This window comes from Lactuca virosa, chromosome 1, assembly GCF_052849685.1.
Source record: "Lactuca virosa cultivar CGN04683 chromosome 1, Lactuca_virosa_CGN04683_v6, whole genome shotgun sequence".
Taxonomy (NCBI): domain Eukaryota; kingdom Viridiplantae; phylum Streptophyta; class Magnoliopsida; order Asterales; family Asteraceae; genus Lactuca; species Lactuca virosa.
Window position 1 is genome coordinate 284,800,016 of NC_136426.1, and position 25,693 is coordinate 284,825,708.

At 34.1% G+C, this 25,693-nt stretch overlaps 1 protein-coding gene across 1 annotated transcript; it reads right to left on the bottom strand.

Moving 5' to 3' along the window:
• Positions 1 to 3,188: 3,188 nt before the first annotated feature.
• On the bottom strand, positions 3,189 to 4,626 carry LOC145166841 (uncharacterized). The gene has a single exon (XM_079085890.1). The coding sequence runs from the start codon at positions 4,494 to 4,496 to the stop codon at positions 3,705 to 3,707; it is 792 nt and encodes a 263-aa protein (XP_078942016.1). The 5' UTR covers positions 4,497 to 4,626; the 3' UTR covers positions 3,189 to 3,704.
• Between the last annotated feature and the right edge of the window lie 21,067 nt (positions 4,627 to 25,693).

Sequence of the window (25,693 nt, forward strand, 5' to 3'; positions counted from 1 at the left end):
ACATGCATCAAATCGAAATTGAGGGAATGTTGATTTCATAATATGACTTTGAAATCGCAATATGTATATGGATGTCCACAAATTTGTTGCTAAAACCTGGAAAATCGACCTAGGTTTTCCCTGACTTGTGTTCGAAAAACCATTTGTGGTGGGTAACGAGAGAGAGAGAGAGAGAGAGAGAGAGAGAGAGATTTGTTATAGATAGGGTGGGGGCGGCGAACGAGATGTTTGATGATACTGATAAGAAGGAGATCGAGCAGAGATCAGATGAGAAGATTAACAAGTAGCGTAGAAGCGGATCAAAGACGAGAGAGGAGGGAGAGGGAAGAATCGATTGCTTGATGAAAGATAGAAAGAAGGTAGAAAAGAACAAGGCGGGTTTTCAAAATTTTGGAGATTTCATTTTCCCCGGTATCTACTAAACGCGCGTTCATTAAAATTATAAAGCGACACTTACAGAGGACGCGCATTTAAGATACAACGCCCTCCGTGTTTTTAATTTTTTTTTTCTTACGACACTAATTTAAGGGCACGCAATAACGCATGACCTAAATCCTTAAATTTTTTGAAGAGATGATACTTTTTTAATGTCACTCTCTTTTGCGTAACATAAATCAATGAGTGTCGTGGTTTGCGCGTCGTAAAAGGGTATTTTTCTTGTATTGTTAATAATTTATTTAAAATAATTGATTAATAATTTCGAGTTTTTACTATGAAAGTTTAATTAATTTAATAACCGTGGTTCTCACGGGTTATAAACTAGTATATATATATATATATATATATATATATATATATATATATATATATATATATATATATATATATATATATATATATAATGTTAATCCTATAAGAAAACCAACTTAAATTGTAAATTTCCAAAAGAAAGATCAATCTTCCCATGAGAACCACTATCATATCCAAGTTTTGAATCCCCGACTCCCCTGGTCCATTTAGTATGCAACCTAATATTGTAATTTTCAATATGAAAACTCATATTTATTTTCTAAATAAAACAAATATTTACACCAAATCAATCCTTAAAAATATAAATCGAACAAACAGATTGATAAAAACACCCAATCATCAGCATCGACGTTCAATAGAGAGAACGAAAAAAACATTATCTAACAATCGCATTGGGTTGAAGCATCGCCCTAATTAATTCGATTGTGACAAAATTTAAAGCAAGTGAGAATACTGATACCTAAAGGAACACTTCTGATGGGTTCTTCATCAGGAAAATAAGTGGTGTCGTGAACGTTTGATGGTTGATGGGCAGCGTCTGAGTGAGTTCTCCAATCATCAGCTTCAACGTCCAAAGGGAAGAATTCAGGAGCAGAACTGGTAACCTGTGGCAATGTGGATGCCATGGTGAAAACAGTGAAACTAACCGACCTCAAGACTTTTAGTGGGTTCTTCATCGGGCTAAGGATAGTCATCGCGCAACGAACACCACCATCATCATCCAATCCCGTGTTTTCTATTCAAACAAAATCGCACAACCACACCTCCACACTTCAGCCACTATCTTCTAATCACCAGAAGACCACCAACATCGGCTCTCATACCCAACACCACCACCAAATCAGAATAAGAAAAGGTGTAGTAGAACTCGTGATCGATTTTTGTGGTCGACCGCCTAGATATAGTTTTCAGAGATAGAGGGGGAACAGAGAGATAGATGGTGAACGACTGTAGATATAAATGGATAAATTAGGTTAAAAGTCAATCTAATTATAACATAATTATAGGGAGTATTTGTGGAAATTATTAATCAAATTACAAAATTACCCTTAATTATTTATTTAATTAATTATTTATTTATTTAATTTTGATTGACCCACAATCATTTCTAAATCCATACAATAATTAGTTAGAATACTTAAACCCCTCTATATATATATATATATATATATATATATATATATATATATATATATATATATATATATCTAAAATGAATTTATACAAGGAGCACGTTTTTCAACACAAAAATGTGTCTACTTTGGCAGAACTTCCCTTTTCTACGTTACCTGTGTACCAGTACCACCCGATTACAAGTGCAGTGTGCATAAAGCTTCCATCATGCAAGCTTCCAAGACAGCACTCAGTTTCCATTATACTCTACTATATTCCAGGTAACAGTTAAAAAATTAATTAAATCCATCTTGATATATTCCTAGATTTGCAGATTCTTTGTTAGGGATCACGTGAGCACACCACATACATAGGTTAATGTACGTCACACATACATGCACAAGCATCATGTTAAAAAGAAATTCTTAACCGGATACCTTTAATAATTTGTGTATAAATAATTAAAAACACACTAAAACAACATGAATTAAAATTTGCAGTTCTTCAGAAAAGGTTACGCTCACATGAGACTTTCATCACATATACATATATCATATTTCATATGCTAGTCTACTAGATATAATAAAATTATTACCATGCGCATGGATATCGTTAAATATGCCTATGCAGAATAAAGTATTGCACATGGTTATTTAATTTGTAATTACTACCCGTCGTTACAGGTTGTGTTTAATGTTTATCCCAAAGGCATAGACAATGCATGGAACTCAATAGAGTTCAATGGTTGTCGTATCTTTTTTTATTTATTTTATACAACTCTACAATTTTTTTATGTTACACTGAACTTTAAAAAGTTAAATAGAAAATTACAAAATATAATTTGTAATATATATTTAAGAATTAAAAATTAAAAACTTTTCTTTTTCTTATTGAAGATACCAAATGAACTTCAAATTGATTGAATTCCCAAATGATATATCATTATGGTAGAATTTAATCCCATTAATAACAAATACACTTGTCATCTCATTCAACTTTCAAAATTCATTGAGTGCCAAGAGCTAGTTATATAGTAGCATGAAATGTGTTATTACTTAGAAAGGAATAAAACACATAATACGATTATTTCATATGCGTGTCAATATGAATTCCCTTATACGAAGAGCATTATGCTCCCTTCATCGCATGTTAAAATAAGTGCCAATAATTAGATATCTATATATATATATATATGTAATATCTCAAATGAGATGCAACGGTGCCTTTACTTATTAGAATGTACTGCTTTATACTAATAAGACGTAATTCATTTCATTTACTTCATAAGTAGGAACATTAAATATAAATATATGGAAATTTGAAGATAAAAGCTAAAAAACTAACATGTAACCACACTAAAGAAGTGATAAATTCCAACAAACCTAACATCTACTATCATGTATACCTGTATACTCATACTTTCCAATAAAACGTAAAACAAAACAAAATGAGAAAATAAACAAATTACACCCTCTTCACCACCCCAAACTCAATGCTTAACGATACATGAGAATATGAGATACTTATATACAGAAGAAGGAAGATAAAACTCACTGGATATTGTACGTACCCAGTTTCCTTTTCTGTCGTAGAACAGATTAACTTCTTCTTCTTCTTCTTCTTCTTGTTCTTCTTCTTCTTATCTTGATTGTAAAAACTGAAGGCTGATATCCACTATGATCTTCTAAATGTTTTAAGAGGGAGTTTCCGGTAATAACAAAATTAAACAAATCAAAGTTTATCCAGTAGAAACAAAAGAAGTTAAAAAAGAGACCAGTAAAAAAGAAAAAGGAGAATATTAGAAGAAAAACGTTTCTTTGGTTTTAATTTCTTGGGCTTAATTAGATCAAGGAAGCAACTGAAGAATCAATATTGCTTGTAGGATCAAACCAGCCACCACCACCACCACCGCTAGTTGTGTTCCATATAAGTGAATTTGGATCGGATGAGGCCATAGCTTCGAGTTGATCATCATTGTTCTGGCCCTCAAAATGGTTATTCCATTCCATATATCGTTGTGGTTGCTGGAAGCCTGAAAATAATAGAGAAGCCATGGTAGGAACACTATTTGAGCTAGAAGTAGAACCAGCAAACACGGATGACGGGTAGCTTGATAGAAATAACGATGAATTCTGTGAATGATTTGACGCGGCTACAGCCCCAGGATTCAAAGAAGAGAACCCAAATCCAAGATTACTTATTTGAGCTTGAGAAAAATCACACCCAGAGTTGAACCTTTCATAATTATGGTTTTGAGGCACCAACCCATAAAAAGAAGAATGGTTATCAAAATTAGGTTTACAGTTAGGGTTAGGGTTATTGTCAACTGGTTGTGAATTGGAAGGAGCATGAGTAGTCGTTGTCGGTAGCATCTTGAACACTCTCTTGTTTTTCCTGCAACCACCACCCACAGGAACATTTCTCAAGGTGCCACCTCTGGTCCAATACCTCTTACAAGCTTTACAGAAATGCCTTGGCTGTGACAAACTATAGTTGTTGTAGTAGCAAAACTTAGTGTTTGACGAATCACATCGTGGGCACTTCAAAGCTTGTTGTTTCTGGCACTGCTGCTGTTGTTCTTGATGATGATCAATCACTATCGGTTTTTCCATTTCACCAGCTTCGGAAGCCATTAATCTTATGTTCTGATCATCTACCTATCTACGCAGCACTTTAGAAAAAATTTGAACCAAAACAAGCAAAGAATGACAAGGGTGAAAAAGAAGAAACAAGAATGGGAGATAGATACCGTTTCCAAATGCAAGAAAACAAAAGGAGTGGTCATGTTTTGTTGTCAATATAATTAACAACTGAATAATTAAGACACAGAAAGAATGTGTAGCCACTCGTTAGGATTTGAAGATATTGCTACAGTTGATTTAGTTACCCACAACTTGTAGTAGAATGTACAAAACCCAAAACTGATTTGAAATTGGATTCTTTGGAACAAACAGCAAACAGCCAAAGAGCAGGTGATCCAGTTGTACTTATTTCTTATGTGTATGTATCACCGTATATACACACTCACACAAATATATATATATATATATATATATATATATATATATATATATATATATATATATATATATATATATATATAACCAAAACAAGCCATACAACCATAAAACCACCTATAAAAATCAAAATCTATTATTTCTATTTAACTATTATCCAAAATAGTAGGAGATAATTAAAATACACATTTATGGTTATTTATGAACATATGTATATGTTCATTTCTAAACATATATATGCGTTCATATCCAAACATACTTATATTTACATAACTTGTTGCCAAATTAATATTAATCACCGAACATTTATACAAAAACTCATAATTAATAAGTTCATACATGTTCACAACTAAACATATATAAATGTTATGATTAACATGAATATCACATATATGCAATTTGCCTATGTTCATAAACAAACATTATGTTCATAAATGAACATTGATACCGAGAGTAATTATAATCATTAAAACTTATAGAATATTCATATGTTCATCGATTAACATTGTTATAAAAAACCCAAAAATTATAATGTTTATATAATTTCAATACTGAACATATCGATTACGAACATACACATGTTCGGTTATGAATAAATATACATTTTCTGAATACATTGTTTGAATATGTTCATTGATGGATATTTCATGTTCAAAAATGAATACCTATGAACGTAAACCATTGAAAAACTTCCAAATAAGTAAATTCTACCATAAGTTGAAAATAACTACTCTATTATGCAACAATAACTCATCAATATTTGTTATGAACAATAAAAAATCTACATACCATTTATCTAAAAAGGAATCGATCAAACCTAATCCGATTACGAAAAGACTAAGAAATATGAAAAAAAAACAATAACCATTGGACATATGAAACAACTTATGATATATGCACTTTAAGCATGATGACTCTTCCTAAATATCCAATGCATATTCACTTGTGAACATATATTCATGGTTGAACAATATTTTTAAAAACCTGAAAATTAGTTATCAACATATCATATGCATCCATGAACATATGTTCATGGATGAGTAGACGAACACTATTGTCTGGTTTTGTCTTCCCAAGTGAATGGAATCGCAACAATTACCTAATCTATCACTTAAATGAATTTTTGCAAACATATTCAAAATTACATTTAAGTTTTATGTTTAAACCAAAAGCCAAATAGAATATCACCAATGCAAGAATGCCATTTATGTTTTTTGTTCAAACTGAAAGCAAAATAGCATATCACCAATGCAAGAAAGCATGCGCTAACTCCAATGCCACATGCTCTAACACCAATGCCACATGAAGCCATAACAGGCTCGTCTAATGAGATTTCAGTAACAATAATTTTCAAGTAATAAATGTAAAAAGATCCTCCTTTTTTAAAAATTAATTTCAAAAAAGTAATCTATCTTTCTCTTAAACATACCTCTAGGACTGAATTTATATTTCATGTTCAGAATCCTTGTCAATATATAGTTGATCTCTGATTTTCTCTAGTTTTCAAAAGCTTTTGAATCTCGTTCTAGATTCAAAATATTCTGTGCTTTTTATTCTGAAAATTGTTTCAGATCATCTGTATTGATTCGATCATGCTATTAGTTCGTTAAATCGAGTCTTCTGTGTTTGTTTTCTGGAAGTTTCATCCATCAAATCTTAAATTTCTGAAGCTTTTCTCAAATCTCGTGCGTACAACAATGGCTAACTTTAATATGAACACAATGACAGGGTTTTCTCATCTTTTGGGTTCTTCAACCAAAATTCCTATGTTAATCCCCGTGTACTATGAACAATGGACTGACAGGATGGAGGATTAGCTCACAGGAATAGATGAAGATTTATGGAGATGTGTTAAGAGCGGTAATTTTCGTCTGTCGATGCTTTCTGAAATCGAAAGTGCTGGTTCTTCATCAGATGTAGCTACTCAAACTGCAAAGTTCAAAGAAAATGATAGTAGATGTATCTGTGAATTGCGAGGTGCTCTTCCACCTGTGGTGTATAACTATGTCCGTGGATGTTCTACTACAAAAGAAATTTGGGATACGTTGAAGGAGAAATACCAAGGGAGTGAGAAACCGAAAAAGAGTTTAGTTAAGCAATGTCTGCTTGAGTTAGTTGAATTCAAACAGAAAGAAGGTGTGAACATTGAGCTTTACTACGATTGTCTAAATGAGTTAATCTTTAAGTGTAGTAGATATGGAGTCAACAGGTCTACTATGGAGTACAACTTGACGTTCGTAATGGGACTTCGTAAAGAATGGCGCGATGTTAGTTTGATAGATAAAAACTCAGCAATGCTTCGACAGCTTTTCACTTAGTGATCTTTACAATGAGTTGAAGGCTCATGAAAGCGAAGTCACTGAGATAGCAGAGGAAACTAGATTAGGTTTGGGTGGTCCTCTAGACTTGATGTCGAAGGTGACAAATAGAGAGGTTGAGATTGAAGGTTCAAAAAATAAAGGTCTTATTGTCAATTCTGATGACGAAGTTGTGGCGTTTTATTCAAACAATAAGGTGAATAAATTTTACAAGAAGCCATTTAATTCAAAGTCTAAAACAAGTGATTCGAAAGGAAGTTCGTTTGTGAAGAGTATGAGAGAGGAGAATAAAGAGGAGAAAAAGGAAGTTAAGTCTGAGGATGCGAAGAAGGAGAAAAAACTAAAGGGGGACTCTGGATTTGATTGCCATTATTGCAATGGTGTGAATCACATGGCAAGTGATTGTATGTTAAGGAAAAGAGACGAGAAGAAGAATAGGGTGAAAGATGAAGCCTACTATGTAGAAAGGCTTGAAGAGGTAAGAGCAAAGACGAAAGGCATATATTTAGTGGCTAAAGGAAATGGCGAAGAGGATGGAACATATCAGATCTAGTCATCTGGATCAGACGATGAGGAGATGAAAAATCCAATACATGGGTGCTATGTATGCCAATTTCGAAGAGGAAAGTGTGGAAGAAGAAATGGTGACTAGCACATGTTTCGTCACTACTGCTGCAGACAAGTCTCCTATGACTTCTAAGGTACGTGCTCTTCTCGAATTATTTGAAATTCCTTTTCATTCATATAATGATATTTTGTCTGATTTCGCTAATACTCCGTCTTGCTTTAATGACATGCTTATTTCTATTAGTAGTGACGCTGAAAAACCCAAATCATTACTACTAGATTGTCAGAAAAGACTAGAGTCGAAGAGCAGTAGGATTGATAATATAGAATTACAATTGACAAATGTTATGTGTGACAGAGATAGTCTTCTTACTGATAATTGTATTTTGCTAAACAGAGAAATATATATTGTAATTCTGTTAAGCGCCTTTATGGAAAATTAACTACTTTGCATCATTCGTCATACATTAGCAAAGAACAGCATAGGAAGGTTTTGCACTTTTTAGCCTTCGAAAGGGAGAAAATTGATTCGACTTCCTACCACTGTGAGAGAAAAATATATGCGAGTTTGACAAGGTCCCAAATGATTGATATGCATACGGTATAGTTAAAATTGATGAATGTTTAGATGCAAATGATCTTGTTTATATTGTAAATAAGAGCTTGACTAAAAACGAATAAATGCAAATTTTGAAAAGAACTGAGAACTCAACATCTGACTCACAAATTAATCTTGCTGATATCGAATATGATTCTGATAATATCAGTGAAATTGAGGAGGAGGAAGTTGTTGACTGTTCAAAGTTATATGTCATTAATGTCACTTCTATAAACAAAGGTAAAGAAAAATGTGATGAATCTTTGATTAAGAATAACATTGAACTACCATTGACTTCAAAAGTTCACAACCTTGATAAGGTAGTTGTCGAAGATAGTCAGACTGACAGTGATGATGATGACGAAGTTGAATCTGGAGATACACCTATTCTAAAGGTTGTTGTTGATCAAGTTTATGAGGAATCGGAAAAGTTCGAAAAGGTAATGAAGGAAAAAGGCCTTCATTATCTTGAATTGAATTCAGTGGTTTATCCAAATTTCAAATGCACCGATAACTTGGTATTTCCAAATCAAGTATTTGTTACGACAGGAAATGGAGAAAAAGTTAATCCTGAGATCAACAAAATTGTTGTTGAGGACAACAAAGAAGCAACAAAAGAAGGATTTTTCTCTAATCAAAGTACTGTTGAAAACAATCGAAACAAGAATTCATTCACATTTCAAAGACAAAAGCCAAAAAGAGGTTGGGAGGTTAAGAAAGAAAAAATAGTTGATGAAAAACTTTCCAATGAATCTGATTCTCCAACACAAACCACAAAAGTACAAATGTTTATGAACAAATTCAAAAGATGAAGGAATTTCAATGTCTAAAGAAAGGAAAAAGGTTTATTGGAAAATTTTTGAGTCTCGAAAGAAACAAAAAGTTTTATTAACAAACCATTCTGAAAAGAAAATGACTGAACAAGTTAAGACTTCGTCTCAGAATAAGTCTTTTGTTCAGACAAATCCCACTCAAAAACAAAATTTTTCAAAAGATCAATCAAGAGTTCAAACACCAAATCAATCTTCAAATGTTCAAAAACCAAATGTTACAAAAGTTGTTCAAAATCAATCTCAAAGGAATTATGTTCCTAATCATCAAAATGCAAGATTTTTTCAACATAATTTTCAAAGAAAGAGTTTTCAACATAAGAGGGATTTTGAACACTTTAACAAACAAAGAAAGTTTTCGGATACTCAACAAGATTTTAATCAAAATAATGTTGGTTATACTAAACGTTTTCAAAATCGTTTTCAACCTCATACTCAATCAGTATTTTCATAACGACATTTCGATAAGCTGGAAGTAAAAAAGTCAAGAAATGAATCCTTTAAACCCACGCAACCTCAATTTCCCAATCCAGATTCGAAGCACAAAGTCAATGTTTCGTTTGCCAAAGGAAAAACTGACATAAAGAACATTAATTATTGGCTTGAGCGAAAAGAAAAAATATTTCAGTCAGGAAAGTTCTCACAAGAGGAAATCAGGTATGCTTATGAAAAATACTTGAATGAGTCGCAACATGGACTACATCATCAATGGAATGGAATCCATTGGTTCAAAAGTGGAGAGCTGTTCCGAAAGCAAGAGTTGAGGTCAAACGAACCGCTGAAGAAAATGGGAAAGTCAGTGTTCATTCTAAACCTATATATGATTTCATTTTGATACCTAAGTCTATTGAAGTTGACTTAGTCGATAGTTTGAAATCCAAAGTTTGTGATTGGGTTTTAGTGTCTTCGTTTCATCATGCATTCTGTTCTGATAAGCAATGACCCAAACAGCCTTGGGGACTTAAATTCTTTCATTGATTGCAGGTTTTGTTTGACGAGGAATATGATGAAAAATGGTACAATGATAGTGGTTGCTCTCGTCACATGACTGATAGGAAGGAAAACTTGTGAGATTATTGAAGCTTGGAAAATGCTGGTGTGGTAAAATTTGGAAACAATCATAAATGTAAAGTCAAAGGTTATGGGAAAGTCACAAATGGGAAGTTTGCAGTGAATCGAGTAGCATATGTCGAAGGTCTTCAAGACAACTTGATAAGTGTTTCGCAACTTGTTGTGGGCACTGGTAATCAGGTTGTCTTTGATGAAGAAGGAAGTGTAATTTCAAACAAAGAAATCAAATAGGTTCTACTCAAATCAAATAGGAAAGACGATATGTTTACCCTTGACATCAAACCAATTGTTGGTGTTCCCTCGATTTGTTTACTTTCGAAAGCGTCATCTGATATGAGCCGGCTACGACATAGAAGACTTTCTCACTTGAATTTCAAGAATTTGAACAAACTGGTGGTTGCGTTCTTGAATTTTTTTGATCATTTTGACTCATTGGATCAAAAAAAACTTTGAAAAACCCAATTGATATGATCATTTTGACTCATTGGATCAAAAAAATTTTGAAAACCCCAATTGATATGATCCAATTAATTTTCTTTCGATTGATCTTTTGTTAATTTCATTCACTTTTCAAGCCAAAACTCAATTCAAAATCATATAATTCAATCATAAAGCCCAAAATGAATTGAATAGTTACTGTTCATTATTGTTTTCAGCCCACAATTCATTCCGTCTTTATCTGAAATTCATTAGCATGTTAACTTTCTTTTGATCCGAGTTGAAATCCCAAATCGGTATTTGTTTACTCTTTCGTTCACGACATCAATTCTATTTGTATTATCGATTTCACAACACCTCCAAATCGTGTTCTTCGTCAACGTATTTTTAGTGAATTAAATTTTATGTCCAATTTGACATCTGACCGTTTTACTTTTTCCGTTAAATTGATTCACGCTATTTGGTTCTTCCCTCACACACCATTCAATCGGTTAATTAAAATTCATGAATATTACATTTGGTTTTTGCAATTTCTTGCGATCAAAAGATTGAATCTCCGTTCATTGTCAATCGATTTGTGATTAATATGATTTTATCATGTTTTTCTCGATCTATGATAATATTTGAGCTCTTCAATCGATATCAAATTTTGTTTGCTTGAATCTTTATCTCAATAAAAATATGCCTGCCCCAAAACGAATTCAGTTGAGGCAATTGACAAAGTTGAAATCCATAATGTTGATGAAGTCTCGATAGTCAGTAGCAGAGAAAATCGAAAAGTCAAAGTTTGCTTGTTTTGAATCTTGGTCAAAATTGATTGAATTGTTCTTGAGTCGAAGTAGACGAAAGTTTGATACTGATAATGATTGAGAATCAAAATTTTGCTTTTCGTTTAGTGAACTTTGAAGTTGAAATTAGTTGATGATGATTCGATTCGATTGGTTTTCGATTGGAAAACTTGTGATGGGCTCATTGTTTGTCGATTGGATATCGATTTTGGTTTTCGAAGACTTAGTTATGAATGAATGATTTTCGAATAGTTTTAGGATGCTTGCATTCGTGACTTATGCTGCAATCAATTTTCCTACTGGATCGGAACGAGTTCTGCTGATTTTCGAACTGCGACGTCTCGCAACGATTTAGGTCTCATAACTGCTAGGTCTCGCAACGAGTTCTGCTTATTCGTGACTTATGCTGCAATCAATTTTCGAACGATTTTGGTCTCGTAACTGCTAGGGGCTGATATGAATGGAAGATACGAGTGCCGCTGATTTTCGTTACGAGAGTAGTTGGGATAGATATCGATTTGGTTGACCATTTTGGATGTCGAATATTGAGAACGAATGGTTGAATGGGATGATTGATTGGGAAGGTGTTGATAATGAATGGGGCTGATAACAATGTAATTTGGAATGGTTAAATTGAAAACTGAAAGTGAGGGCTGAGTCTTGGAGTCATCAATCTGACGAATTGACGATTTTGGAGTCAATAATCGAAGCCTTGGGTATCAATGTCGATGGTGGCAAGTTTGATTTCGAAGGGATGCCTAGATTCGTTGTCGAGGTCCTGTACGCGCTTCGTTGTCAAGGACCATACATGGTTCGTTGTTGAGGGTTCCGACACCAGGGGTCGATGTCGAGTAACGAATTAATGATTTCGAAATGGGAACATCGATGAGTGTTATTTGATTTCGAAGGCTAATTTCGAGTGTTGACTTCCGATGGTCAAAAGTCTTAAACGAGTCTGATACTTTCGAAGTGCAGGTGAAGAAGATACAAATTAAGTCGATTTGAATCCTTTAACTTTCAAAGAAGTGGCAGAAAAGGTACACATTTGAAATGGGGATAAAAGTTTGTGTTAAATGTAGACTTTTCGTTTCGAATCCCTGAAGTTCGAAATGTTGGCAGAATATACCCAACTTTGAAATTGTGCTAAAATATCTGAGAAGTGGAGGATTTTTCGAAACAGGCCCCTGCTGTTAATGCGAATTGACACTTTTTGCCCAGTTTTGCAAATGGGGTAGTGGTTCGCATCTTAGGTTGTTTTGGGCGCACCGGGTCACTACAGAATTTCAAAATTGACAGTTTCTACCCAAAGTTGTGAAATTTTGTCAAATGCGGTCCGTGAACGAATTCAAAAATTGAAGATTTTTTTGATTTTCCGGATTTTTGCAAAATGTTTATGGCATGTGTTAAGGGGTAGTTTTGGATAGAAAAATTCCGAAATTGACTGCTTTCTCATTCCTTTATTGGTTTATAATCATTTTTTTTTATTATAAAAAGGGGGAGAGAATTAAATATAGGAATTCGAAAGTTGAATTTTTCATATTACGCGTTTGAAGACCGAAGTGACCTTGAGCAACGAGTTTTATGAAGTGATTCAATTGGAGATTCAGAAGTGATTAGTTCATGATGGGTTTGGACTTATTGAAGATTTTTGGGGTGTGATTTTATGCTCAACTTCTGGGTAATCTTGTGGAGATTTGGATACTCCTAATTACCTTTTGATGCTCGGTTTGTATGGTCTCACACTCTAGAACCCGGATTGGAAGGTCATTGACGAATTGAAGATTTAAAGTTCATTTTTACATGTGTCACGCTTAGTTCGTGGAGTTGCTCAATTTTGGAAGATTTGAAGCAGGTCATCCAATCCTAACTTTGAGGAGGAGAATGTTGGGATGCAAAGTTATCCATGTACGACTTTGTAGTGGTTTGACTCATGTAGACCCACTTGCATGTGGTTGTATAGCCTTGTGACATGAGATAGATATATATATATATATATATATATATATATATATATATATATATATATATATATATATATATATATATATATATATATATATATATATAGAGAGAGAGAGAGAGAGAGAGAGAAAGAGAGAGAGAGAGAGAGAGAAAAAGAGAGAGAGAGAGAGAGAGAAACATGTAAACACCTCTATATAAGGTGGGTTTCATACCACTTATAGAGGTGTGCTTGAGAGATGTAACATTGTGAATGTTAGTGTGAGCTATTTATTTGTCTAGATCTAGCTTATACTTTTTTGTAACTCCTTTCATGATCGAATACATCTCTTAGAAACCTAAATCACCATGTTCTTTGTGTGTTCTTTAATTATGCATGCCAAATCAAATGATTATAATTCACATCAAATATTTTGATCTTTACTTTTAATAAACGCAATTAAGAGTTTAATCATCCTTCTCATGTATTGGTTAATTATAACAATGTAGTTTTGAGCAAAGAAAGAACAAGGAAAAAGACAAAACATTCGTGAAAGTTTAGGATTCTGATCGCCATGAGTAGACATTAATACATAATATAAAAATTCAAATCGAGAACATACCAAGGCTTAGGATATAGGCAAAGAAACAAAGGGTCGATCTATAGTGGTGGGAGGCACCGGTGGTTGCGTGGAGTCTTCACTCTGAGTTAGAATCCTTGATTCTAAAGTGGAACAATGAAACATTAAGGTCTTTGATTTTACAGGTGCTGATGAAAGTTGTATGGAAAGAATATGGCGGCAGTGGACGGTGGTAGATATGAGGAAGGAAGAGGTCACCGTCGTCAGTTGTGTCTCAGACTGAGGTGGTCGTCGGCTATGTGGTTGTAACAATGGTTGCATTCGATGAGAGGAACAAATAACATAATAAAAAAAGATGAAGGAAGAAAGACGATGTGCCTGATACGAAGAATATGTACTAATCAGTGGCTGATTAGGTTAACAAATAATATTTTCCTAATTAATATCATGCAAAATCTTTATTATTGTAATGACCCAAATTTCCAAATGAATTTTTTTCAATTTTAATTAATCAAACATCCCCATAAAATGTGAAATATCAATGACAATTGTTTTCAGATTCATAACATCAACATTTTATATCAAATATCAGAGTGTCCCATCAAATCAAATGCCGGAGAGTGCATGTCGCGCCATCAAGCCATGCCTTTGCCCTTAGGCTCAGAAGTACCTGAAACAAATCAAAACATTGTAAGCTAATGCTTAGTGAGTTCCCCAGAGCATACCCCACACAGTCCACATAATCGCATATACCATATTAGCTATAAAAGCTATATAAACCACAAAAGCCATGCATACTCAAGGGTTTTGAGCATTCTAACACTCCTATGGTGTACATGCAACCCTATAAACCTTGTATCTATGTTTTCTCTATTATATATGCAAATATTCAATATTCCATGGTTTCATCCTAACTAGCATATTATGGAGCAACTATACTACAAACGTCTAGTTAGATGACATACCTTTTGATGGAGCTTAAAGTCTTGAACCTTTAAGAGCTTAGCCCCAATAGTGTGGAAGCCTCAAATGGAATCACAAATCACCAAAAACACTTGGAAAACTTGAGAGAATAGAAAGCACTTCTAGAAATCGGCCCACCCTTTGTGCTTACACACTAGTGCCATTTCATGTTCCAAAGACCTCTTTATATAGTATGAAGGATTAGGGTTACATTCATGTAAACCCTAATACCCATGACCTTCCATTTCCATAGGATCCATGGGTTAAAAAACTCCATGGACTATCCATGGAAGCTTAGCCCAACCTAAATGAACTTGGCTCATTCTATATATATATATATATATATATATATATATATATATATATATATATATATATATATATATATATATATATATATATATATATATATATATATATATATATATATATATATATGAGAGTCCATATTTAATTAGTTTCTTTTGATCACTAAATTAATTCTAAATTAATTCTTGATCAATACTACTTAAATAATATGATTTCATATTAATATATTATAACTTATAATATATTAATAAACCATAGACATACTATTCTCAAAAGACTATCCATAAAAATTGTTCCAGTGAAGTGCAACCCAAATGGACCATGCTACTCTCGGGTCGAGTACATACCAATAATAGTTATGGGCTTAGACATCTAATCCAACAGTCTCCCACTTGGATAAGTCTAAAACTATTATTCTAGTATGACTCCAAGATCCCGACTAGCAATCGTAGCTCTTAAAGCCGCTTCTGAACTTTGACCTAGTCAAATGAAGTGTCCATTAGATAAGGGATCATATATTCCTCCATTCTAGATATCGTATGGACTAAGACATGGATTATAATCATTCTCTCTGTCTATTTTTTTGTTACCCGATTTCCGATTTATGACAACTGACTAATTGAAAAAATCAAATCAGTCCAGGCTTGGCCAAACACTTAGGCGTGTCATCACTAAATCATCGAGGGGCCTACATATATCACTTTTATCCCTCCAAGGGTAAAAGGAATGGATAAACTTCGACCCAAATGTTCACTTGTATTTACTCATCAAATTACACACAACGATATGTTTTATAACAACCAAGTTACCGGTTGTGTTTACATATGTCAATGTGCAACTGACACGCAACTACAACTCACACGTATCCATTTAAAGAATATAAGATATTATCATCTCATGATCACTCGTGATAAAATCCATGAAGTGATTCAAATGAGCGTGGGTTTAATCCAATACTCGAATCTCATTCCAGGAGCACTCATGAATGTTGTAGCAACTTTTGCTATGTCTAAACACTTTATGTCTAAACACTTTAGACATCTACAAGCCCACTTCATGACAGTCTTCATTCATACCTACTTCCGAAATATGATTGACTGTGGAGAGTTTGAGTAACCTAGTTATTCGGGAAGTCAAAACATGCAAAGTGAAACACAAGAATAATCAAATCCAATATGGTCTCAGAACTTATGAATATAAATAAAACACCTTTTATTTATCACCATATTTATTACACATTATTCATTGTATAATGTTTCAAATAATCAACTTAATACTTGAATTAAAACAATAGTTGTCCCATGCTCCAAGCATGTACACTATGTTTTCTAAACAATAGTTATGCCATACTCCAAGTATGCACACTATGTTTGTCTATGATCCTTACTTTGTGAAATAGACCAATTGAACATGATTCCAATGATGCTCATTTCACAATCTCAAATCCTTACCGCAAATGTAAGAATACAATATTCTTTTCCATTTACCGAAATCTGTTAGATTCTAAACTTATATGCATTGATCCTCTTGTAATGACTATGCACAAAAGTCACAAAGACTTGGCAACAAACATTACAAAGTATTCCAATGGAGATCAATTCCATGGAAACGAAGTCTCATATTCAAAGTACATTCCTTTGAACATCCTTCTTGCATTAAGTTTTCTAATCTTACACAGATTGAATAATTTCCACCTATGGAGACATTTCCATATTCCCATTTTGACTATCACTTCTGAACAAGAGTTTCCTCTTTTCAGAATATATCAATATGGTCCTTTCCAAAAATTTACACCATACTTCCAACTGTCCATGAGCAACCAATCTTTGGTAAAACTCAGATTATCCTCGAAAATTGCTTAATCATTTTAGTCATATCCAATTCTAGACCTTTTCCCCTCTTAATGCCCTAGGCATTAGGAAAATTTAGAAAGGATAAATATTATAGCACATGTAATCGATCCTATATCCGAAGCATATGGGACACGATTCATGATGTCTTACATAAAGACATGATCCTAAACCAGTCTTTTGGTACAATATTTTTTTATTTGCTATGTTTTCATAATTTGACTATGAAGAGGGATGCCGTAATCATAATCGAATTTGAAAACGCAATATATATAGAATTTCCTTATGTTGAACCATTCCATCATAAAATTCATATCTATATCCTTGACTAAAGATTGATTAAAATCTCAATCTAAGCTGTTTAGAGTTGAAATGAAGTATAATTTCTTCTCCCTTAATTATAGCAAAACAACTTTTCCCAATTGAAATTTTTGTTTTCTATAATTAACACTTATCATAACTGATTTTGCTCCCACTAGCATAATAATTACTAGCATAACAATTATGCTCCCACTAGCTTTGACATGTACTCAGAAATCAGCTGGACTTCTAGAAATCAATACTTTATTGAATTTCTATCCAAAGTTCAGATTTCTGATACGAGATGCTTTGATAAAACTTTATCAAAATCATACACCTTTTCTTAGATAGCTCACATGTGTGTCTAAACAATTTTAGAACTATGAAAAGGGATGCCGTAATCATAGTCTCAATTGTTTAGACCTTTTCCATTTCTCACAAGTCCATGTTAGTGTGTCGGTTAACCACACACGCTCCACTAACGACTTTGAGAATGCAAATATCACAATTGATATCTACTTAAAATCTACTTAGTGAAAGCGTTTCCTCACCATCATTTTCATGAATCGGAGAGAAACCTTATGACACTTAGATTTTATGGTGTATGTTTTCCATGTGAATTTGTCAAAACCATAATCACAAGACAAGGTTAGTGACAAATCCAAACTCATATGGACTGAACTTGTGCAATCTTAACTTCTTGTCACTTGGCAGCACAAGGCCTACCATTGCTTCCAGGTTGTTATCCAAACAATTGAGAACTTGTAAAACTCAAATGCATAGTCAACTTTAACTGGAATGGGCACATAAATAAGAGTATGTCAACACGATAGGTTACAAACCTCAAGTCTTGCGCTAGTGATAAACTACAGGTTTTATTCTTGATTAGTTCTTGAAACTCTTTCAGGATCTTTTAGACTCCCACTGTCCTCTTGACATATAAGACTCTCTTTCCAAGAACCATTCCTTGACAAAAAAATATTCAAGAGATAGTGCCGATTCTTATCAAGACAAACACTTCACACAATTGGCCTTAGTTGGTCTTTTGTTTTATCCAAAACATCACAGCTTACCAATTTCAAATGTACAAGAGTAGAAAACATTTTACTCTACATTTGACAATTGTTATAAACCTTCTTTAAGATATGTCACTCAAGTTACAATCTTGGAGTGTGACTCTAAGAATTGTTTTGGAACGAAGTATGACTCATCTTCTTGATTTAACCACTTCAACAATTCATGACTCCTCTTCTTAGCCATAAGAATGCACTAAGATGTCCTTAGAGGATTAATTGTGATATGGTTTCATAATCATTAAGATGATCATAAAACATGATACTAAAGTACTCTCCCATCTTTTCAGATTTGAGAAACTTTTATCTTTCTGCCTAATTTGATTCTTCTCATTCGTTCTGCCATACATTGAAACTTTTCCAATGTTTCAGAATTATACTTAAACTTGTAAGTATAACCATATATACTAAACTTTAGTAAATCATGACGAATAGTCTTATTGATCTTTTTGGTGGACTTGACTAGTGCATAAGAATGTGTACTCAATCCCTTAGTCCTTCACTTGACTCACATATACATGTGAACAAGGAATTAGTCTTAATTTTCCAACGATGAAAATTCTCATTCATCATACAATACAACTTGCATGATTCCAAGTTTTGGTCCAATTGAAACTTGGGTGATGAGAATCTTCCCTTATTTGGTAAATTTAGACATTACCATAAATGAAGGAATCAAATCCATTTCCCAATGTTGCTATCAATGGAATCATATAAACAACAATTTTTCACAAATGACATTGTAAGGATACTTAAAATAAATAAAATCAAAACTTTTCTTTTATTTTAAAACTTGCGGAAAAACTTATCCTTACAATGAAAATGCATATGAAACTATGTTGTTATCTATTCCTAAGAAATCTATCATAACTTTTAAGCAGCAGCTCTGATCTTCACGATCAGAATCAGCTTACTCTTCCTTTAAGCTTCTTTTCTTCGATTCTACAAAACATCAAAATGTGACCTAGTCACATCATGTAATAGGAATCTCAAATAGGAACTTAATAGAGTTAGATAGTGGACTTTACCCGAAGTAGAGTCAAACTTTTAACTTTACCATCCTTATGATCTTTCAGGTAAATAGGGCAGCTTCGCAACCAATGCCCTTACTTTTGGCAAAAGAAACATATGGACTCTTTAGGAACGGTACATGGGACTATCTTAGACTTTGCCTTTCTCTTTACCATTTGGTCAACCGAGTTGACTTATGGCTGATCCCTTTCAATTGAGAAGAGAAAGCTTTTCTGGATTTCCAATGTTACCATTGTCAATGTCCATGGAAGTTTTGGAAGTCGATCTTCCAATCAAATTTGCTTTACCAGTGCTCCAAATCATTGTTGATTCAGCAGCATCAAGCAAATAGGTAAGATCCTTAAGGGTCATGTCATGGTCTGTTATATAGTAGTCCCAAAGGAACTCACTATGTGACTTAGGAAGTGATTGAAGAACCTAGTCAACAACCAACTTCCTCTAGACCTTGACACCCAACTCTCCCGGCTTGTCAATATGTGACTTCATCTCCAAGATGTAAGCACACATAGACTTTGCTTGCCAATAGGGCTTGAGTGACCTTGAACTTGTGGGTTAGGGAGAATAATTGGAGGAGGTGGAGGAAGAAAAGTATGATTTCCATGATCCAATCCCGGGACATCATCTTCATTAGGGAAGCTTGTTCCAAGAGATTTGGGAAGATCATAGTTATCTGAACCAGACATCTACAATGGGAGAAATTCAAGTTAGTTGATTTAAGTCCTTAATAGAACACCCAATATGAAATATTAAGGCTAGGACCCAACACAATATTTTATAACTTGGAAGAGGGATTCCGTAATCCAAGCTACAAAATATTTGAAGGTAGGAGAATGACGATTCGCCAATTTCCACCATGAAAAACGAAATAAATTATTAGGTTTTAATTGGATTTGAAACTCCTAGATCTTTTGAGATTCATTGAACTTTTCAATGGCATGTTTAAATCTCGATTGTGCCCTCTCAAGTTTGCGACTGGGATGCCGAGGATCACAAACAAGGTGTGAATAACCATGCAAATCAACTTGGTACCTTTAATTTTATCACCTAATCGATGTACCGGTTACCCACACGCGCTCCACCGATCTATGATAAACATTAAGTCGCCCTTTGCCACTCTTACTAGTCCATGTTAGTGTGCCGGTTACCCACACATGCTCCACCAACGACTTGGTAAGGTACAAAGTGTAATTTTATAGGTTAGCACCATCTTCACATTTTCCTAAAGTAACTAAGATTGGGAATTTATAAAAGGTTTAGTTACTTTATATTTATAATTATACTTTTAACGAGAATTATAGTCCTTGTCCTAACTATTCGTCTAACGACCCTCCACCAGTCAAGGAAGCGGTGGGTGAGAGTGGACACCCATTAAGCTGCCATTTTATAGGCAACAACCTTATACCCCCCTTATAGACCGGCTTCGTGAATGAGGCCTACTAATTGTAAGACTGACTTGCTCTTATACATATATATATATATATATATATATATATATATATATATATATATATATATATATATATATATATATATATATATTATTAACTTATAATACTATAAAGTATAAGGGTTGAATTTTAACTTTTAAAACTCTAGGGTTTGGAATTAAAGTGTATGTGAGACTTTAAAAATTCCAAAACTTGAGGGCAAGTTTTGAAACTATTTTAAAACTTTTCATTTCTATAACTTATGAGTTTAATATGACTTTTAATGGGAAGACTCTTGAAAATCCATAACTTGAGGACAAGTTATGGATGTCATGAAACAATTTATGGAAAAAGACTCTTCAAGTTTCTATAACCTATGGCTTTAAAAACTCTTTTAAAGAAAAAATTTTGGTTTTCCATAACTTGAGGACAAGTTATGGAATCCATTAAAGGCCATTTAGATCATCCAATAAACAAATACACATGTCAAGAAAAACTATGATCTAGTTTAAACTCATATGAACAAGACAATTCAAATCAAACAATTTTCATGTAATTAGCCTAACCATTAAACTAATACAAAACGTGAATCTATTGACAATTATCTTTTGAGTTGGATTAGAATGATCATTACCACATCAAAAACAGGTTTATAAGATCAAAAACAGCTTAGGGTAATGATTCTAGTCCAATTTCAGCCTTAAAAGTCGAAAATATGCACCCAAGGCCTCCTACTCGTCGAGTGTATGAACCTACTCGGTGAGTAGGATTAATTTCCTCTTGGACTCGGCGAGTCCCCCAGTGGACTCGGCGAGTCCACTGCCCAGAAAGCCAGAATTTTTGATTTTTAAGCAATTGCATCAAGTATAATTGAAAACCAAGCCTAGGCTCTGATACCACTCATGGGTTTTGAACATTCTAACACTCTTATGGTGTACATGCAACCCTATAAACCTTGGATCTATGTTTTATCTATTATACATGTAAATATATAATATTCCAAGGTTTCATCCTAACTAGCATATTATGGAGCAACTATACTACAAAGTCTAGTTAGATGACATACCTTTTGATGGAGCTTGAAGTATTGAACCTTTCAGAGCTTAGCCCCAATAGTGTGGAAGCCTCAAATGGAATCACAAATCACCAAAAACAAATGGAAAACTTGAGAGAATAGAAAGCACTTCTAGAAATCGGCCCAACCTTTGTACTCACACACTAGTGACATTTCATGTGCCAAAGACCTCTTTATATAGTATGAAGGATTAGGGTTACATTCATGTAAACCCTAATACCCATGACCTTTAATTTCCATAGGATCCATGGGTTAAAAAACTCCATGGACTATCCATGCAAGCTTAGCCCAACCTACATGAACGAGGCCCATTCTATATATATATATATATATATATATATATATATATATATATATATATATATATATATATATATATATATAAGAGTCCATATTTAATTAGTTCCTTTTGATCACTAAATTAATTCTAAATTAATTCTTGATCAATACTAATTAAATAATATGATTTCATATTAATATATTATAACTTATAATATATTAATAAACCATAGACATACTATTCCAAAAGACTATCCATACAAATTGTTACGGTGAAGTGCAACCCAAATGGACCATGCTACTCCCGGGTCGAGTACATACCAATAATAGTTATGGGCTTATACATCTAAATCCAACACATACAACATATAGGGATGTCGTGGGCTCCCCCCAGGGTCTTACTCCAGGATGTCATGGGCTCCCCACATTACCTTACACCTAAGTGCCATGGACTCCCCCATGGTCTTTAATAGGAAAGCTATGGGATCCCCACATAGTCTTACATCCAAGTTCCATGGGCTCCCCCCATGGTCTTTAATAGGAAAGTCGTGGGCTCTCCACTGGTCTGACATCCAAGTGTTATGGGCTCCCCCATGGTCTTTCATACAAGTATACCACATATACAACTAGCATACCTCCTAGCATAAAACCATCTAATATGTCACATAACATTACTGTTGGATAAGGTGTCTAAGCCCATAACTATAATGGGTATGTACTTGACCCGAGAGTAGCATGGTACATTTTGGGTTGCATATCACCAGGACAATGTAACATCCTGTTTCGGATCATCCGTGATTAGGGTTTGTGGGCTGCAAACCAGGCATGAGGAGGTCTAGGGGTTGCGACGAGTTGATAGAAGTGTAGGGCATCTAGTCACCTTTCCGTAGGTATGTCGTTCATAGGAATCGGGGTTATATCGAGGAAGCAATGGAAGTTTGAAGTTGTGACAGGATAAGTCCCTTATTTGAGAAAGGTGGCAGCTGAGTACGCTGGGCGTACATATGTGTACGCTTAGCGTACCCATATGCGTGATTTTCAAGCGGAGCCACCTAGTACGCTGGGCGCACCAGAGGGTACGCTGGGCGTATTAGGCACAAAGTGGAAACCCTAACTTTGGATGTGTCCCTATATAAAGAATGAGATGGCCTCATTCTTGGCCACGATCCTCAGTCAATAAACCCTCTAAAACCCTAATCCTTCGTTCATGGAGCTTGTAAGTGCATTTGAGAGCCTTAAGTGATTTTGATGTGTTCTTGGAGTAAAGAAGGAGCTTTGGAGAAGAAGGAGTGAGAAGTCCATGCCTTGGATCTGAGCATATCTGAGTTAGAAGCTTCATATAGAGGTATAAAGCTTCAACCTTTCTGTCACAACTGGCATTTTAGCTAGGAAATTCTATTCCTGAGTAACCATTCAACTATTGTAAAACTTATATTCTAAGTAAATTTCACTCAATGCACATTTAGATTCACCATTCATGTTCATCAAAGAGTCTGAAGCCCTAATAGCCATGGTTTAAGTCCATATTGCACTAGGAGTTCCTTATTGGGCCTAATGGCCCAATAAACACCCAAATCAACTTTATTGGACTTAAAGGCCCTAATTGGATCCTAATTGGACCCAATCCATAAATCTAAAACATTTTGGAACATTTGGGCCTAGAATGATTCATTCTAACCCTAATGGGCCTTATTGGGCCATAATTAATCCATTTAACCTTAGTGAGCCATAAGCCCATTCTTTTACTCTAATTGGGCCGTGAATGCTTCCAAGAGCCCAATGGGCCGAAAAACCTTATGTTTAGGATCCAAATATCCTAGCTAAAGTTATGGGCCCAATCTACTCCACTCTTTCTTTTTGGCCCAAAATCTCGGCCCATGTATAAAAAAAAGGAAAAGAAGAGATTAAGGGGGGGGGGGTTAACTTTGGGAGGTGCCACCTCATTTTTGTTTAGAGGATAACTAGGCAATTATTCATCATATAACCAAGCACTCTCATGTTTCCATGCACTCCACTTCTCTCTCTTTTTCTTCCCATCCGCCGAGAGCAAGATCAAGAACACACACACATATTTTCAAAACACACTCTCTAACACTCTCAAGAATATCCCTCTTCTTCCACAAAAATTTCGAGATTTGGTGTGTGTCATCAAGAGGTTCTCTTCTAGATCATCACTCTTTGGTAAGTTGTTATCATACTTAAGTCTTTGATTTCATTCTTAAGCTAAGAACACTCTCTTATGAAGCTTCATTTCGTGATCTAACACCCTAGAAACCATCCAAGTCCGAAAACTACTTCAAGGTGTTGCTAGGACCAAAATCTTCTTCATTTCTTCTTCAAAACCGAAACATCAAAGAAAAGGTGAGTTCATACCCCCCTTGCTTTCGGTTTTCATATGATTTTTGGGGGAGAATGCAAGTAAAATGTGTAGATCTATGTGTTATATGCATGTTTTGTGTGAATTCTTAGTTTATTTGGTAAAAATGTGTTAGATCTTAGTGAATCTCGAAATTTTAAGTATTATGTAGCAAAGATCTAAGAACTACAACACTATATACATCATATTATCAAACCAAAAGTGAACACTTGTTTAAGGTGTAAAAGAATTCAACAAAAACTTTGTTAAAGGTCAAAATTGTCAAGAAAACAAAAGATAAGGGTAAAAAGTGAAAATTCTATTTTTAAAAGGGCCAAACAGGTCCTACATGTATAAAAAGGTATTTTTATGCTAAACATACTTTTAAAAGGGCCAAAAATGCAAATTTAAGCTTATTGGGCCAAAAAATTTGGGCCTCACGGCCTTTGGGCCTAATTTGCGAAAAAATGAAGTTTTAAGGTTTAAAAATGTTATTTGGCCAAAGTTTAAGTCATAAATGTAAATAAACCAAATTTAGACGTGAAAATATCATTTATTTTCATATTGGACCAAAAATGTAAACTTTTCCAAAAATTGGGTCGAAAGTGTAAACTTTTACAAACAAGAGGCTGAAAATGTATTTTCTGCGAAACTGGGTTTTAAATGTGAAAATCTAACATTTTGGGTTAAAACCGTAAGTTTCTTGACATTTGGGACAAAATTACAAATTTTTATAAATTATGGAATAAAGTGTCGTTTTTACAAAACTTTGGGCCTTAACTAAAAATTGGAGGATTATTGGCCAAAAATGTCATTTTTACAAAAGAAAGCTTCTTATCATCCATCTAGTAAACCTTGAGCTAAAACAAACGAACGAAATACGTCGATAACTATTTATTAGGCCTAATATTCACATTACTTGGCCATTGGGCCCTAAGGGCCCAATTAAGTGTGTATTGAGCCCAATGTTTTCCATGACATGTTTATTGGGTCTTGTGGCCCACTTACATGTTAATTTGG

What these genes read in the sequence shown, in the direction of transcription:
- LOC145166841 (XM_079085890.1), bottom strand. Translation starts at nt 4,496, where the DNA reads ATGGCTTCCGAAGCTGGTGAAATGGAAAAACCGATAGTGATTGATCAT.